General features: G+C 38.5%; 3 protein-coding genes across 3 annotated transcripts; all 3 read left to right on the top strand.

The window, feature by feature from the left end:
* The first annotated feature begins 2037 nt into the window (after window positions 1-2037).
* LOC117616161 (S-protein homolog 21) lies at window positions 2038-2555 on the top strand. The gene has a single exon (XM_034345391.1). It carries the CDS (start codon window positions 2053-2055, stop codon window positions 2476-2478), a length of 426 nt encoding a protein of 141 aa, XP_034201282.1. The 5' UTR covers window positions 2038-2052; the 3' UTR covers window positions 2479-2555.
* A 7596-nt stretch (window positions 2556-10151) lies between these two features.
* Window positions 10152-11129, top strand: LOC117616083 (mitogen-activated protein kinase kinase 9-like). Its single transcript, XM_034345289.1, has one exon. It carries the CDS (start codon window positions 10152-10154, stop codon window positions 11127-11129), a length of 978 nt encoding a protein of 325 aa, XP_034201180.1.
* Window positions 11130-13931: 2802 nt separating this feature from the next.
* On the top strand, window positions 13932-14414 carry LOC117616078 (S-protein homolog 6-like). Its single transcript, XM_034345280.1, has one exon. It carries the CDS (start codon window positions 13932-13934, stop codon window positions 14412-14414), a length of 483 nt encoding a protein of 160 aa, XP_034201171.1.
* Window positions 14415-15295: the final 881 nt, after the last annotated feature.

Genomic DNA, 15295 nt, shown 5'->3' with positions numbered 1-15295 from the left:
GACATATGACACTAGTGCGAATGAAGGATACTTATAATTTCCAATCGAAAAGGTGATCGAATCCTATTTCCTAATTCAATCAAATCTTAGTTACCAAACATTGCCGATAAGTATCCTTCATTAGCACTGGTGTCTCAGTTCCTAGGTCTGGATCTAAGGTTAACGGTTAGGGTAGTGGGATTATGCATCCCCCTTAACTACATATAGTATAAGTTATCCTTAAAAAATGCACATTCAAATCTAGGATTAAGTTATGATACTAAAGCCAACGTGGTCTAGCGAAGTGGAAAAGGGCATGGATTTGCAAATAAGATGTCACAGGTTCAAGCCCCCATGGCATCTTAGTTGTGTGAGAGTGTGTGTGAGAAACCCCTTTCTCTTGTAGTTTAGACTATCACTTGTACTAAATTTTTTTTTTAACAAAAAATAGTTATGATACAAAAATGCACATTAAAAAGTACCTTGGATTACCTTTTATGTATATTCCTATTCATTGTTTAGCAACATAAATGGGATTGGATTAAGCTAACCCAATCCTATTAGTTAAAGGAGTATGGTATCAAGGTCAATTGTCTCCCTTAAGCCCAAAAACTTTTACATAGGCTGGCCATTACAAATTCATCCCAAAGATGAAGAAATCTAGAAATGTCCACTGGCCTCAACTCAACCAGAAGAAATAGATAAATAGAAAGGCAAAGGCCCGTATACACTTGGGTTGGACTTTAGAGAAGTCCAATTTCAAGTGCTATAGCTTTTCTTCTTTTCCTTTTTTTTATTTTTGTTAAGTGATTTGAAGTGCTAGCAAAGCCTGATAAAAGAGCAAAAAGTCCGACAACATGACCCAATTGACCTAGAATATTTAGAAAGGAAAGGTGGCTAAATTAAGATCGTCTTGGGATGTTAGGCAAAAAGAAAATCTTCTGCCTTAGATTACATATCATAGGTTTTGGCGACAATAAAAAATATTACATATCATAGGCTTTGTTGTCGTTTTGCCTAGATTTCTAGCTTTAAGCCATACAGAAGATCTATGGACAACGAAAGGATCAAAACCACATCTTATTCTATCATGTGCGGCTCTTTAACAGCAAAACGCTGCCACTGGCACCACTTGAGATATGCTAGATTACTCTTCATGTTTATCCACTGCCACCAGCCTACAACTTGGTCTTAGTTTGATGGATCTTTTTCAATCCCCAATTATTACTTCTTGCAGTCCTGATTGTCACATAAAAATTCAGATTAGGTTTGCTAAAAAGTAACTAATTGGGTTTGTTAAACTCAATTTGATACCTCACTTTCATTTTGTCAGATATGAAGATAAGACCTCACGTGTGTAGATAAATAATTTTAATTACTTGAATTATAAGATCTTGCATCAAAGTTAACCGCTGAAAAAGAAAGAAATATATCTGCTTGCTGCGTTGAAGTGTGGCAGCGTCCGAATCACAAATAGCTAATATCTAAAATGCTGGGAAGTGATGTGACATTGACATTTCCATGCTTTAAATTTGTTTGGTATTCATGTGGAGCCTTGCATAGTTGTACGGATAAAGTTTTCATCAATGCAAAAATAGTATGGGAAGTTATATGTATCACATATGATCTTACCTCACGTAGTGCATAACCATTATTAGTCGCCTATATACCCCACAGTCTCATATAATTCAAATATTATAAAACCAATTATATCCAGATCTACCACTGTCAAACATCATGTAAATAACTAAACATAAAGGATGTGGCTAGATACTAATTAAGCAAGTTACTCATATACGGTTACACCTGCAACAAAAGTTCAACTCTTGCTTTCTCCTCTCGCGAATTAGAAAAGAGAGAAAATGTTGGTTCACTCTCCATGTTGACATTATTTTCTTTGATCCTAGGACAGAAAAAAATCTTGTATATTTGGTATAATACTTGGTGGAGGTTGGTATACCATTATGACGTTACCATTTCAAGTAGGAAAACGATTTTTTCTTTATGGCCAGCTTTAAAAGCATTGCTCATTTATCATTTCCACCATAATATTTACCTTCAATTCACAAAAATATGAAGATCCTCACCAGCATTCTCCTCATCTGTGGCCTAGCGTCCTTCGTGATCTTCATGTCAATACTACAACCCCAGAACTTCTATGGCATCGAATATGATATTCGAGTCATCAACGGCTTCACAAACAACTCCTCCCTGCCTCTTGTCATCTGGTGTGCATCAGAACACAGTGATCTTGGTGGACGTGCGCTTCAGGAGCATGATGACTTCAGCTGGAGTCTGAGGACCAATTTCTGGGGCACCAACGACCATTTCAAATGTACAATGAAATGGGACCGAACAAGAAGGAGCTTTGAGGCCTTTAAGGCTCCCAGGGATACACAGAGGTGCGGTCCTTTTAGGAAGTGTTCTTGGTTGGTCAGAGAAGATGGGTTCTATTTCAGCAACGATGAAGTAAACTGGAGAAAAGATTTTTCATGGTAACATTAATGATTGGGAAACGGTTCTCATTATAATTAACGAAGTGCATGGACTACTGGAAAAAAAAATTGAAGGGTATTTTTGTTTTTGGGTTCCTTTTTAAAATTAAATATTTCCATTTTGCTTTGCTAAGTCACAGATGGAACCCCAAGTTGAATTGTGTTATGTTAGAAACGACTGTAATGCAATTTTGGTTCAATTATAAGTTTACTCTAAGCAATATGTAATAAAATATTATTCTTTTTTCTATAGGGCATTGGAATTGTAATGCTTACCTGAATGTTAATGGCAGGCCTTTTGTCGGTTTGGAAATTATTATTTTTTCTTTCCCAAACTTCCTCTATGGAACTTTGTTTTCTTTTTGAGGTAAAATTGTACAAAAGATCTATCAAACAAATATATCAAAAAGATGGAGAAGCCAATGCAGGCAGAATCCAAATAGTATAATTTCAGGTTTACATACAAGTGGGGAATTCGAACACAGGACTTAAAAGAGTAATTGTTTTATTTTCGTCTCACCTAATCCTTATACGATATTTTAACAAAAAACGAAACAGGAGCTATTATTGACATTTCAAACAAGTAATCATAAACTCCTCGAAATACAATTCCTCCCGTGTGTTTTATAAGAAGAAGAAAAAACTGTGAGCAGAATGTACGATGTCCTAATGAAGCAGTGCTGGTACTAAAGGATTAAAGAAGCATCATGAGGATATGGCTGTGTGTCGATTCAAAACCGCGTGGGCTGGCTCAGTGGAACAAAAGCAAGTTTATCTCTCCCAGAGAAATGAATATAACTTATCATTGCAAAAGCAAAAGTCACAACAAAACCAACATTGGCATTTTCAATCCCCATTACGTGCTTCGAAGATAGAGACAATTCATGCCTTGCACTACATCTGCAGTCTTTTTCTGTTTCCGTATCAAGAAGAAACAATTGGTTTCCAACTATTCTTTTTATCTATGCACTATTCCCTTCACAGTGTTTTTTTTTTCCCAATCTCATAACAGCATAATTCCAGTTACTCTTCTCAATGATATAGCCTTCAAATACTTGGATGGGGACACACTCTCTTTCATTCAAGTTTAATCAACCTGAAATCAATTGGGTGCTTATCTCAATAGTACACACTTCACATGTTGGACGTGACATGCTCTGATGTGGAAGTATCGGACCCAAAATCAATTGATTACTCATCTCAATAATAATACCTCAACAATAGTACGGACATTAAATGTAGTATGAACTAAAAATTAATACATACTTCAACAATAATACGTGACATTATTGGATTTTAATTTAAAGTCAATTGTGACATCCGGAATAGAGGAAGACAAAAAAGCCCTTGGAAAGGCCCAATAAGGAAAAATTGCATTGAACCAGAATTTGTACTTTTCTAAGGAAACAATAAAGTAGATACCTTCACTTACGTGAGTAGAGATTTAATATTACGAGACACCCAATAAATATGTGTAAATCCCTCTTCCCAAATCACTTGTTCTAAAATTAAAGAAAGTAGCGGGGAGGCAATAATGAGGAGTTTAAAGTGAGAAGGTCATTTGAGGAGGGAATATCACCATCAACAAATGTAAAGAAATCATGAGACTTAAACATTTAAATATTTTGATGGTGGGATTAATCTCCTCATTGTAGCCTCTCCCAAAAAGTAGAGTCTAGATCTCCCGATCTACATTAATTGGGCCAAACATAACATAACATAATATAAAGAAGCCCAGACTTTAAAACAGTATGGCCCCAAATAACACAAAACTAAAAATAAAAACACAAAAAAAATAAGATGTTGCCTCCATGATCGAGCCACAACGGGTAACCGGAAAAGGGGGACCTGAGCGTCGGAAACCAAATCAGTAATGGTAAGAGAGGAGTTGGAGAAAAACATTCAATACCCGGTAATTTTCCATATCCATTGCTTTTCTCAGCTCGGCCCATGCCATTCCCGCTCTTGGGCTGAAACTAGCATCCCAAATCCAGCTTGCGCGGTCAATTTGTCTAGTTTTTTATTTTTGGTCTGACGGTCAATTTGTCCAGTTTTTTGTTTTTGGTCTGACGGTCAATTTGTCTATTTAATATTTTGTATTTGCATGAACTCAACGTATTTTTACTAATGTGTATGGTACCCAACTTTGCAAATTTATTGAACTAATTAAAAGAAATATTTGTTCCTTCTTGTAGTTGCAGTTAGAGGATCACCAAGCCTGTAAATAATTGAGGATGTAAATGAAGAAACCGCCTGGTATATGGAAAAAAAAAAAAAATACAAATATACATTTGCATCTAATTTTACATCTTGTAATAGAGAGTCACACAAATTGAAAAGGAGGACAACGACAAAAGGAAGCACACGGGAGACTTTTGGTGAATGCGCCACATACACCAATGTCACTCATAGTTGAGATTGAATGGCTAAGGGCATCCGACAGAACAAATTAAACCACCAACTCTAAATTTTAACTCCTTAATTTTGTTTTTAATAGAAATAATAGTTTAAACTATAAAGGGAAAGAGGTTTCTTGCACATACAATTAAAGTGCCACAGTGATTCAAATCTAAGACCACTAGTTAAGACTCTTTTTCGTTGGGTTAGTTGGCTTAGCTCCTTAAATTTAGAAACTCCCTATTGAAATAAATAACTCACATCTCATTTTTTCTATAGGAAATATAAACGGTGATGTAAATTAGGCTTTCCATCCCTAAATTTGCATCCCTTCTTTGAAGATGCTCCAACACTCCAATTCAATACCGTTTAGCACATAGTGAAAAATGTCTTGTAGTTGATTCAAAGTTGTTGTGTTTTTATGAGGCATATTGGCAACTGTCACCTTACTCATGTTTACATAGAAATGAATGTTGTAGCTGATCGTATGGCTAATTGGAGCTTTAACTTGGATTTGGGGGTTTGTTATTTGGATAAGGCCCCTGCTTGGGTTAGCGCTTTCTTGGAGAATGATTTTTTAGGTGTTGTTAGGCCTCGCTTGATATGTACTAGTTAATTATCGTTTCTTTTTGCATTTGTCCCCCTATCTCATTAAAAATAAAAATAAAAATGTCTTGTAGTAAGTGACAAGTGAATATGCCGCCTAATGCATGTCACTCGTTATAACCAGGTTGAATTTTTTATTATTAAATAACTAGATCAAAAAGCACCCTTAAAAAAAACGATAAGCACCACAATACAATTTGCAGCATTCCTGTAAACTATATAGAATATATAGTGCCGATCTTTTGGACTATAGGGGTTCAAGAGATTTATGGTCTGTGGTCCAAGAGATCGGGACTATATATATGTAACATTCTATTTTCATCTCTATTTAAATGGAAAGGAAATATCAAATTGAACGAGGCCCGAGTCTTCTCTGTAGCCAGAAGCGCCAGACTCTTGCACACTCCAAACACAAAATGTTGGGCATCTTTTCATGTTTCTTTTGGCTACGTATATGTCAAACGATCCAGACACAGCCCTGGATTTGTCTTGAAAACTCAAATGACAGAAAAGTGTAGTTTCCCAGAAATTAACCTTCAAACTCCACTCGTATGAAAGACTGTTGGTTATAACATGAACCCCCAAATCATCGTTCTTGGATTTACAATGAACCGTGAGGTTTTTGCTATCGATAATAGCATTGTCAATGTGGGAGCATATATTTTCGTCTCCAATCAGGGCACGCCACGTGGAAAAGAAGATTATCTCTTAAATTAATTAATTAAACCAGTTTATCTGGCTAATTAATTAATTGGGATAAATATCTTAATTAATATGATATTATCTTTATTTAAAGAGATAATATCATTAATTCAGATATTATCCTAATAAAGAGAAGATAATATCATTTAATTTATTATCTTCTTAAGAGATAATATCATTAATTCGGATATTATCAAGTCCGACTCGATCCCTACGAAACCCTAGCCCGAGGCTCCTATAAATAGACGACCTCATTCATCATTCAAGGTACTTCAAAAAACCTACTCCTAATACCCGAAGCTCTCTCTCCCTCTCCACTCTCCATATTTTCTCCACACAGCTTCGACCACCACACACGGCTCCGGCCACCCGGTTCACACCATACATACAACTCCGTACCCTTTGCTTAGCTATTGTTTTCCTACAAACACTCGAACTAACTTAGGCATCGGAGGGCCTTTGGCCAACACTCCCCAGATATGGTCTATTTACTCCAGTCTTTTTTACAGGAATCAAGGAAGAGAGAGAAGGAAGATCGAAGGTTGAATGATCAAGAAGCGAATATTCTCCCACGAGATTATTTGCACAAACATTTGGTGCTTTCATTGAGAGATAATCTTCTTTTTCACGTGGCGTGCCCTGATTGGAGACGAAAATATATGCTCCCACAAATGCCCCCCAGCTTCTGCGTGGCGCTTGTGTGGCAGGTAGGAGATGAAATTATTTTTTTCGGACTCTCCACCTGTGTTTGGGCTTTCTTCTATGAGTTGGACTCCTTTTGCAGATCGAATTCCCAATTGGTGTAGGCTTCTGACTATTGTTGGAGTTGGATTCCTAGTAGGAATGAGCTTGCGATTCCTTCTTGACCTGGGTTGTCCAACTTGTATAAATACAGGGCTACTCTTCACTTTGTGTCACATCGCAAACTTAACTTCTCTACTTTCTAGCTTGAGAAAGATCTTGGAGAATTTGTACTGCTTGTTGAAGAGAGGAGTTGCCGTGCATCCCAAGATAAGTCGAGCACGTATATATTTTCTTCGTCTTCTCTTTTTCGCGGCCAGGACCAGCTGGGTGGGACTAGGCTGGTTGATGATGTTACTGGCAGCCGAAGACGGTTGGAGCGGCGGTGGCCGCTGGTTGCTACTGAGCGAGTATTGGAAAAAAGTTGGTGGTCTGCCCCCTGCCCAAGGTGTTGAGAGATGGAAGCAGAATGGTCCAGTCTCTGATGATTTGCCAACTGGGTAGGAGGAGTGTTCTGCCGGACCTCCATAAAGAAGGAAGGCTGATGTCAAGTCTTCAATGAATGAAGCTGTGACTTCGCGTGCGAAGGATGTGTCACCGTTAAGGAAGAAGCCAAGGATCCTTTCTGTTGAGAAGAGTCAAGTAGGAGATGTTCCCCCATCGTCAGCTAGGATTAAACATCTCGTTTGTGCAGATAGCAAGCAGATTGGCGATATGCACAATATTTGGGACGTTCCACTCAAGCCTCCTGCAGACAAGCTTGGAGACCTTGATCTGCTCTGTAAAGTAGTCCGTGCGCGATCTAGTTCACCTACTATGAGGCAATGAGATGTAGATATTATTCTTCGAAGTTCGGTTGTCTGCACCAGTCAAAGGATGGAGGTCGAATTAGGAGGTCTTCTCATCTACCCAATCATCATGATCCAGCAGTTAAGTCATGAGATGTCAAGCGTGAAGTAGATTTAGCATCGTTGACTCATTTGGAGGTGAGGATGGCGGCGACCAAGAAGACGAGAGAGTCATATGCTTGAGCCGAGGGCTTTTCTGTAACGTCAGCGGCTAATCCCAAGGTGAACAAGTACACCCCTGCAGGGGATGCAGGCATGCCTGATCTGCTCAAGACGAACTTTCTGTCAAGTCCATCCACTTGTGCTGAGCTGATTGATCAAATCCATCAGGCTGGCGATCTTGGTCTTTTCTCAAGTCTTTCCTTGGAAAAATAAAAGGAAGCAACATTTCACCTGCTTTACAAAAGAGGTGGTGGAAGATATCGCGAATCAGGCAGGTGGACCTGCTGAGAGCATGGCTGATCAGGTGAATGCGAAAGAGACTGCAGATTAAGGATCCCCTGTTAGCGTCTCTGAGTAGATGAAGACTCATTTATTTCTTTTCAGCTTTTGTGGTCTGCTATCTGTTTAGAATAATTGGTCTTGTTTGACCATCTTCTTTTTGTTGAACTTGGCCGGTTGATCACTTTGCTATGGAAATTTCAGTTATTTTTTATTTATTTAAATAACTTCAATTCACATATTGTCTTGTGAATTGCTTGAGTGTTTCTGAGTTGTGGCATGTTTAGCTTACGTTTGGAGACGTGTCGATGAGAGTGGCCTGTTTGGCCTACGTCCGGAGACGTGTCAATGAGTGTGACCCGTTTGGCTTACGTCGGGGACGTGTCGATGATAGTAGCCCGTTTGGCATACGTCCGGAGACGTGTCGATGATAGTGGCCTGTTTGACCTACATCCGAAGACGTGTCAATGATAGTGGCCTGTTTGGCCTACGTCCGGAGACGTGTCGATGTGTATGACCCGTTTGGCCTACTTCCGGAGACGTGTCTATGATAGTGGTTTGTTTGGCCTACATCCGGAGACGTGTCGATGAGAGTGGCCCGTTTGGCCTATGTCCGGAGACGTGTCGATGTGTATGACCCGTTTGGCCTATGTCCGGAGACGTGTCGATGATCGTGGCCCGTTTGGCCTACATCCGGAGACGTGTCGATAATAGTGGCCCGTATGGCCTACGTCCGGAGACGTGTCGATCCCTACGAAACCGACTCGATCCCTACGAAACCCTAGCCCCAAGGCTCCTATAAATAGACGACCTCATTCACCATTCAAGGTACTTCAAAAAACCTACTCCTAATACCCAAAGCTCTCTTTCCCTCTCCACTCTCCATATTTTCTCCACACGGCTTCGGCCACCACACACGGCTCCGGCCACCCCGTTCACACCATACATACAACTCCATACCCTTTGCTTAGCTATTGTTTTCCTACAAACACTCGAACTAACTTAGGCATCGGAGGGCCTTTGGTCAACACCCCCCGGGTGTGGTCTATTTACTCCAGTCTTTTTTACAGGAATCGAGGAAGAGAGAGAAGGAAGATCGAAGGTTGAAGGATCAAGAAGCGAATATTCTCCCGCGAGATTATTTGCACAAACAGTCAATACGAACGGTGGTTGTATGAGGGTTTATGACAATGTCTTCTCCCCAAGCCTTCTGTGCTAATTGGTACCTCCAACTAAGAAATGAAACAGGTACATGTTTGGCCTATTGAAAAATGTGAATAATGGGAATGGAGCAAGAGATATTAATCAAAGTTAATTGTCCATAGGTTACAAGGCTCTTATTTATATAGAGCTATAAACACTAACAGTAACCTAGCGTTCCTCATTGAAGTAGGAAAAACAAATAAAAATTTAGCGTTACCAAAATAGGTAGATTTCGCAACTTAACCAAGATCACAAAATTAATAATATCTATCCAAGGACAACATGGCTTCCTAAAAAGACCAAGTCAGAAGAAATCCAGAAGATTAATTGAGTTTTAGGTTGAAATCTTTATCCTGCACAAATTTTTTTTTTTCGCGAGTATTTTAAAATGATAAAATATTTAATTACAAAAGTCAGATTACTCCCAAAGCAAATGAAGTTGGCAGATAACTATAAGCGTTGATAGATATGGATTTAACAAGATTATGAATATATCATAGCTACTAGTAAATGCTTTGAAATCCAAATGTAGATAATTATGTTTAAATTAGTTAATAAAATAAAATAATCCTAAACCAAAAATGTTGGGATCCATTTGGATGATGCCGGCTGCTTGGTCCGCAAGTTCTTTTCTCACTACTACTTGTATTAGGAAAAAGGAAACCCTATATAAATACTCCACTCCACTCCACTCCAACACCCACACCACCAACACATCCCCAACCAAAATAGAAACAAAATGGCTCTCATTCGACAACGCCGCCAGCTTAATCTCCGCCTCCCCTTGCCCGAACCCTCCGAGTGCCGCCCATGTTTCTCTGTTTCCCTCCCTCCCACCGCTGTTGTTACCACCGCCGTCACAAACAACCCTTCCTTTGGCGCTATCTCCGCCGCCGATCTTGAGAAACTTCAAGTCCTTGGCCACGGTAACAGCGACACCGTCTACAAGGTAAATCACAAGCGGACTTCCACCACCTACGCTCTCAAACTCATCCATGGCAACTCCAACGACCCTACAGTCCGCCGTCAGCTCTTCCTCGAGATGGAGATCCTCCGCCGCACTGACTCTCCCCACGTCATCCGCTGCCACGCTATCTTTGAGAAGCCGTCGGGAGATAACGGCATCCTCATGGAGTACATGGACTCCGGCTCCCTCGAGACCTTGCTTAAAGCCCAAGGCACCTTCTCTGAGCCCAATCTTGCCCACGTCGCCAGCCAAGTTCTTAACGGCCTCAACTACCTCCACAACAACAAGATCATCCACCGCGACATCAAACCCGCCAATGTTTTGGTGAATAGCAACATGGAAATGAAAATCGCCGACTTTGGCGTGAGCAAGATCCTGTGCCGGACCTTGGACGCCTGCAATTCCTACGTGGGTACTTGTGCTTACATGAGCCCTGAAAGATTCAACCCGGATATTTACGGCGGCAATTACAACGACTACGCCGGTGACATATGGAGCCTAGGGCTGACCCTGATGGAGCTTTACATGGGTCACTTTCCGTTGTTGCCTCTTGGTCAGAAACCCGACTGGGCCACTCTTATGTGCGCCATATGTTTCGGAGAGCCGCCGAGCTTGCCCGAGGGGGTGTCAGAGGAGTTTCGGAGTTTCATAGAGTGTTGCTTGCAGAAGGAGTCCGAAAAGAGGTGGACCGCCGCTCAGCTTTTGACCCACCCGTTCGTCTCTAAAGATCCTCGTATATCCATTTCCTAATGGGTCGCTGGATTTGGCATGAAATTTTTTTTGTACACGAGTTATTGTTTGTAGGCTTCTAAATTTTGTGTATATACTGGGCCGGATTCGGATTCTTTCTTTGTGAAATTACTTTAATTAATTCCTTTCAATCTTTTCAAGTTGATGACGTGCATCCTACTGTTTATCTTTAATTAAACTTGATTAAGAGAATGGAAAAACGGTTTGATGCCAAGCTTTCAAATATAATAGTTTGTATTTACATTTTAGACTTCATACCATGCTTAAAGGTTTGGGTCGGGCTTTAAAAACTTGGGGCGGTACCTGGGCTTGGGCCGAGATTTCAAATGGTCCCTGGGCGGTAGTGTTGGTCCCATTTTGAGACCTGAGCCGAGCCTTGTCGCTTGGGCCGAGCTTTTTGTGCTACGGTCGTGGCTTTTTAGGCTCGACCCCTATTTTAACTATGGGCCTAGGTATTTTCGTTTCTAGGCCCAAAATCCTGCCCAATGGGCGTTTACCACATCATCCTTCCTTTGTGAGGCCCAAGGGGAAAAAATTAGGTATGAACACCTCGAATTTTAACAGTTTCAACTGATGATGGGTGCATCGCGGTCTGAATTGAACAGCCAAGAAGATGCAAGGATTGGTCTAAAAGTGGTGGGAAATTATTTTTATATTAGACTTGTGTGGTTAAGTGTATGTCCTTAGTGTATGTCCTTTCTCTATTTTTGTTCTTTGGCCCGCTTTTGGTTCCTAAGTTTTGTTCCTTTTTCCCCGTTTCCTGGGTTTTGTAGAAGTTATTCTCTCGGAAAAAAAAAAAAAGAAGGGCGCTTTTACATTTCTCATTTTGTCCAATGTGATGTGTTATGTATGGGTATTTTTAACATGACACATTATACAAAAATCTTTATAAATTCTATTTGGAGAGAAAACTCTAAAATTAGCCACTTGTCTTTTTTAATTGGTTTTTATAAAATTTTAACACATTAAGAACCATTGGAAAATTACAAGTGGCTAGTTTTTAGTTTTCTCTCCAAATATGCTTTATATGGATTTTTGTGTAATATGTCATGCTAAAATTGATTTTTGAATAAATAACTTTTTTAAAATAATTTAAAGAATACATGGGGATTCTCTCCCCATGTTTGGTGATTAGGATTGGATTTGATTGGTATAATTGGATTGCATTGGATTGAAAATGATAACGTTAATCCAATGATATGTTTGGTACTACCAAGGACTAAAACATCGATAATATCGACAAAATATCAAGGATATTATAGTTTTTTTGGGTTTAGGATATTTGGGAACATATCCATACACATATTGTATAAGTATCGATAATATCGAAAAATATCGACGTCGATAATTTCTCTCACACTTTAGCAACATTTGGCCAAAATATCGCTATAATATCGACAATATTGAGATGATGAAGACAGTGGAAAATTTGAAGAGTTATTTACACTAACACCTCTTAAGGTTTCTTGTGTTTTCACAAAACCCCCTCAAGTCTCAAAAATTACATGAACACCCCATAAGGTTTCAGTTTGTTTTCACAAAACCTATTTTCGTTGATTATTTGTCCAAAAATTGTGATTTCATTGAAAAAAAAACTTATGCAAATGACAAAATTAACCTCAATGAAGTATATGCAATCTAATCCCAAAGGTCAACTCTGTCATTTAGGGAATTTTTTTTAATAAAATCATCAATCTTTGGATGAAAAATCAATGAAAATGAGTTTTTTTTAAAACAATTTAAAACCTCATGGGATCTTGTAATTTCTAAAACCTCAAGGAGTTTTGTGAAAAAGCCGAAAACCTTAGGAGATGTTAGTGTTACTAAGTCACTCATGTATCTTACCATGCAATGTATAAAATGTAAAATATTGTAGTAAATCATTATAAATAAATGATTATGGTGTGTTTAATCTTCTATCATTAATTACTTCATATTTTCTAACGCATTGTTTGTCAGCTCGCTATATAATCAACTTAAATCAATTAAACTCATCATGCAATGCATTTCCTTCCAATTTTTTGTGATAAAGTAATAGATAATTGACTAAATAAACATCCTTCAAGGTTTCAAGAAAAATTTCCCAAGTTTTTCTTACAATTTTCATGGTTTGTATTCAATATTAATATCAATAGCGATAATATCCCGATATTTTCATCAAAATTTATGTGTTTTTGGACTATCGATATTTTCGAAATCATAAATATTTTAGACCTTGGATACTACAGAAGATTAAGGGTTGAATTAATTAAAATGTGCTATTACATGACTTAGTACGATTATACATAATCCAATTCACCAACTAAATCCCAACGTTTTGGTAAGATTCATAATCCTACTATATTTGGGCCAAGTAGGTTCAGAAAAAATCTAATCCAAGTTGTTTTTAGGCCACCAAACATTTAACTAGGATTATGAATCCTATCCAACTACATAATCCAACTCAGCAAATTCAGGGCCCTATAATAATGGAAATAATACATAGGGATTCTTTCCTATAATAATACTATACCAAAGGATCAAATTAATATTTCCTTATAAAATTACATGTGGAATATGGATTTTGAATTCAGTTGGACCAAATATAGCATAACCCCAGCATTTCCAAAACTCAGAATAAGAGAATGACGATTCGCACACCTAATGGGAATGTATTAAATTGGATTTACCACATATGTTATATAAAAAAAGAAATTGGATTCAAAATTGTTTACCACCCTTACAATTGTTGCATACATATGCAAATGTGTGATCGCCATTGAAATCACCAAGTCAAAAGGAAAGAAAAAAAAAAATCTAAAAATGTGCAATCCTCTTCTTAGCAAACATGTCTTTCTGCTTGTGTTGTGCATTGCTGTTTGGAATCTGCCAATCATCTCTGCAAGAAACCAAGCAACCTTGGCATCAGACCCACCATTAACCACTGTTCATATCAACAACAATCTTCCAATTGCTTTGGAATATTTTACAATTCACTGTAAAACAAATACCGAAGACTTGGGAGTCTATGAAATAGCTTGCAACACTGCCTATGACTGGAGTTTTCGCTTTGAAGGGGTCACGCTTTTGACTTGTGCTATAAATTTTCGACGCTACCCGCAGGGTCGTTTGGAGGACGTGTTTGGAGTCTTTGACATGTATGTTGCTGATAGGGATAAGAGTAGGTGCCCCACAAACTGCATTTGGAATGTGACTGAGGGTGGAGTTTATGGTTATAGAGACTACAATGTCGGAGACAGTGATATCTCTCTTGAGTGGCCTAAACCACCACCGCAGATGAGCTAATAGTGTTGCTAAAATAATGAACATTACAAAAGCTAATGGATTTCTGCTCATAATAAGAAATGTATGGGAGCCTTGTTGCTTTGGAATATAAGGAATTCGTTCGTTGTTGTTCGTTCTATATCTTGAAATTTTGTTTTCAATTTGTGAATGAAAGTAGATTATTTCGTATCAGGTAAAAATTTAGAGTCTCTGATATATGATGGATATTGATATTTTTCATATATTCTTTTGGTAATCACTCCCAAACGAGCCTTTAGTCGACAATTATATTTGATATTTTTCAGATACTCTTTTGGTATTTAATCAATGGTTAGATATATTGAAGGGCCTGAACCCTCACCATTTTGTTCCTGCACTTAAGCTTATGCCATCTTGTCTAAAAGGCATCTTGCTAGGAAGTCAAGTGCACACACATATATGACACTTCACCTTTCCCTTCCGAGCAATGTAGGATTGCTCACTGATCTTTCTCATTCTCATTTTGCATCTTTCAGGATTTACAGGTCTTAAAATCCACTCTGAATGATGTGGGATTACTCACTGATGTTTTCCCTTCTACTTTTGACTTTTCTATTGAAGATGTCGTTATAGTCTTTTCAAATTAATGAAAATCAAACAAGAAAACGCACTAACATGCCAAAAGACACCACAAGGAATTAAGCAAAAAATCAGAGGCACCCACAGAAAACCATCCAAGCCCACATCACGTAGTATACTAATCCGCATTTTGCTAACCCAATTTAATACCATAGTATACGGATCTGCATTTATTTGAGTGTATTTAGTAGAAAATCTAGTACTGGCCTTTTCTGGAAAAAACAGTGGTCTAGATTTACAACAACTTTGGTCCAGAGTTAGACCTCATTATTCATTGTAAATTC

The sequence above is a fragment of the Prunus dulcis genome, chromosome 1 (assembly GCF_902201215.1).
Source record: "Prunus dulcis chromosome 1, ALMONDv2, whole genome shotgun sequence".
Classification (NCBI taxonomy): domain Eukaryota; kingdom Viridiplantae; phylum Streptophyta; class Magnoliopsida; order Rosales; family Rosaceae; genus Prunus; species Prunus dulcis.
The sequence above is the reverse complement of the archived record's forward strand: the minus strand, read 5'-3'. Positions and strand labels throughout refer to the sequence as shown.

What these genes read in the sequence shown, in the direction of transcription:
- LOC117616161 (XM_034345391.1), top strand. Translation starts at nt 2,053, where the DNA reads ATGAAGATCCTCACCAGCATTCTCCTCATCTGTGGCCTAGCGTCCTTC.
- LOC117616083 (XM_034345289.1), top strand. Translation starts at nt 10,152, where the DNA reads ATGGCTCTCATTCGACAACGCCGCCAGCTTAATCTCCGCCTCCCCTTG.
- LOC117616078 (XM_034345280.1), top strand. Translation starts at nt 13,932, where the DNA reads ATGTGCAATCCTCTTCTTAGCAAACATGTCTTTCTGCTTGTGTTGTGC.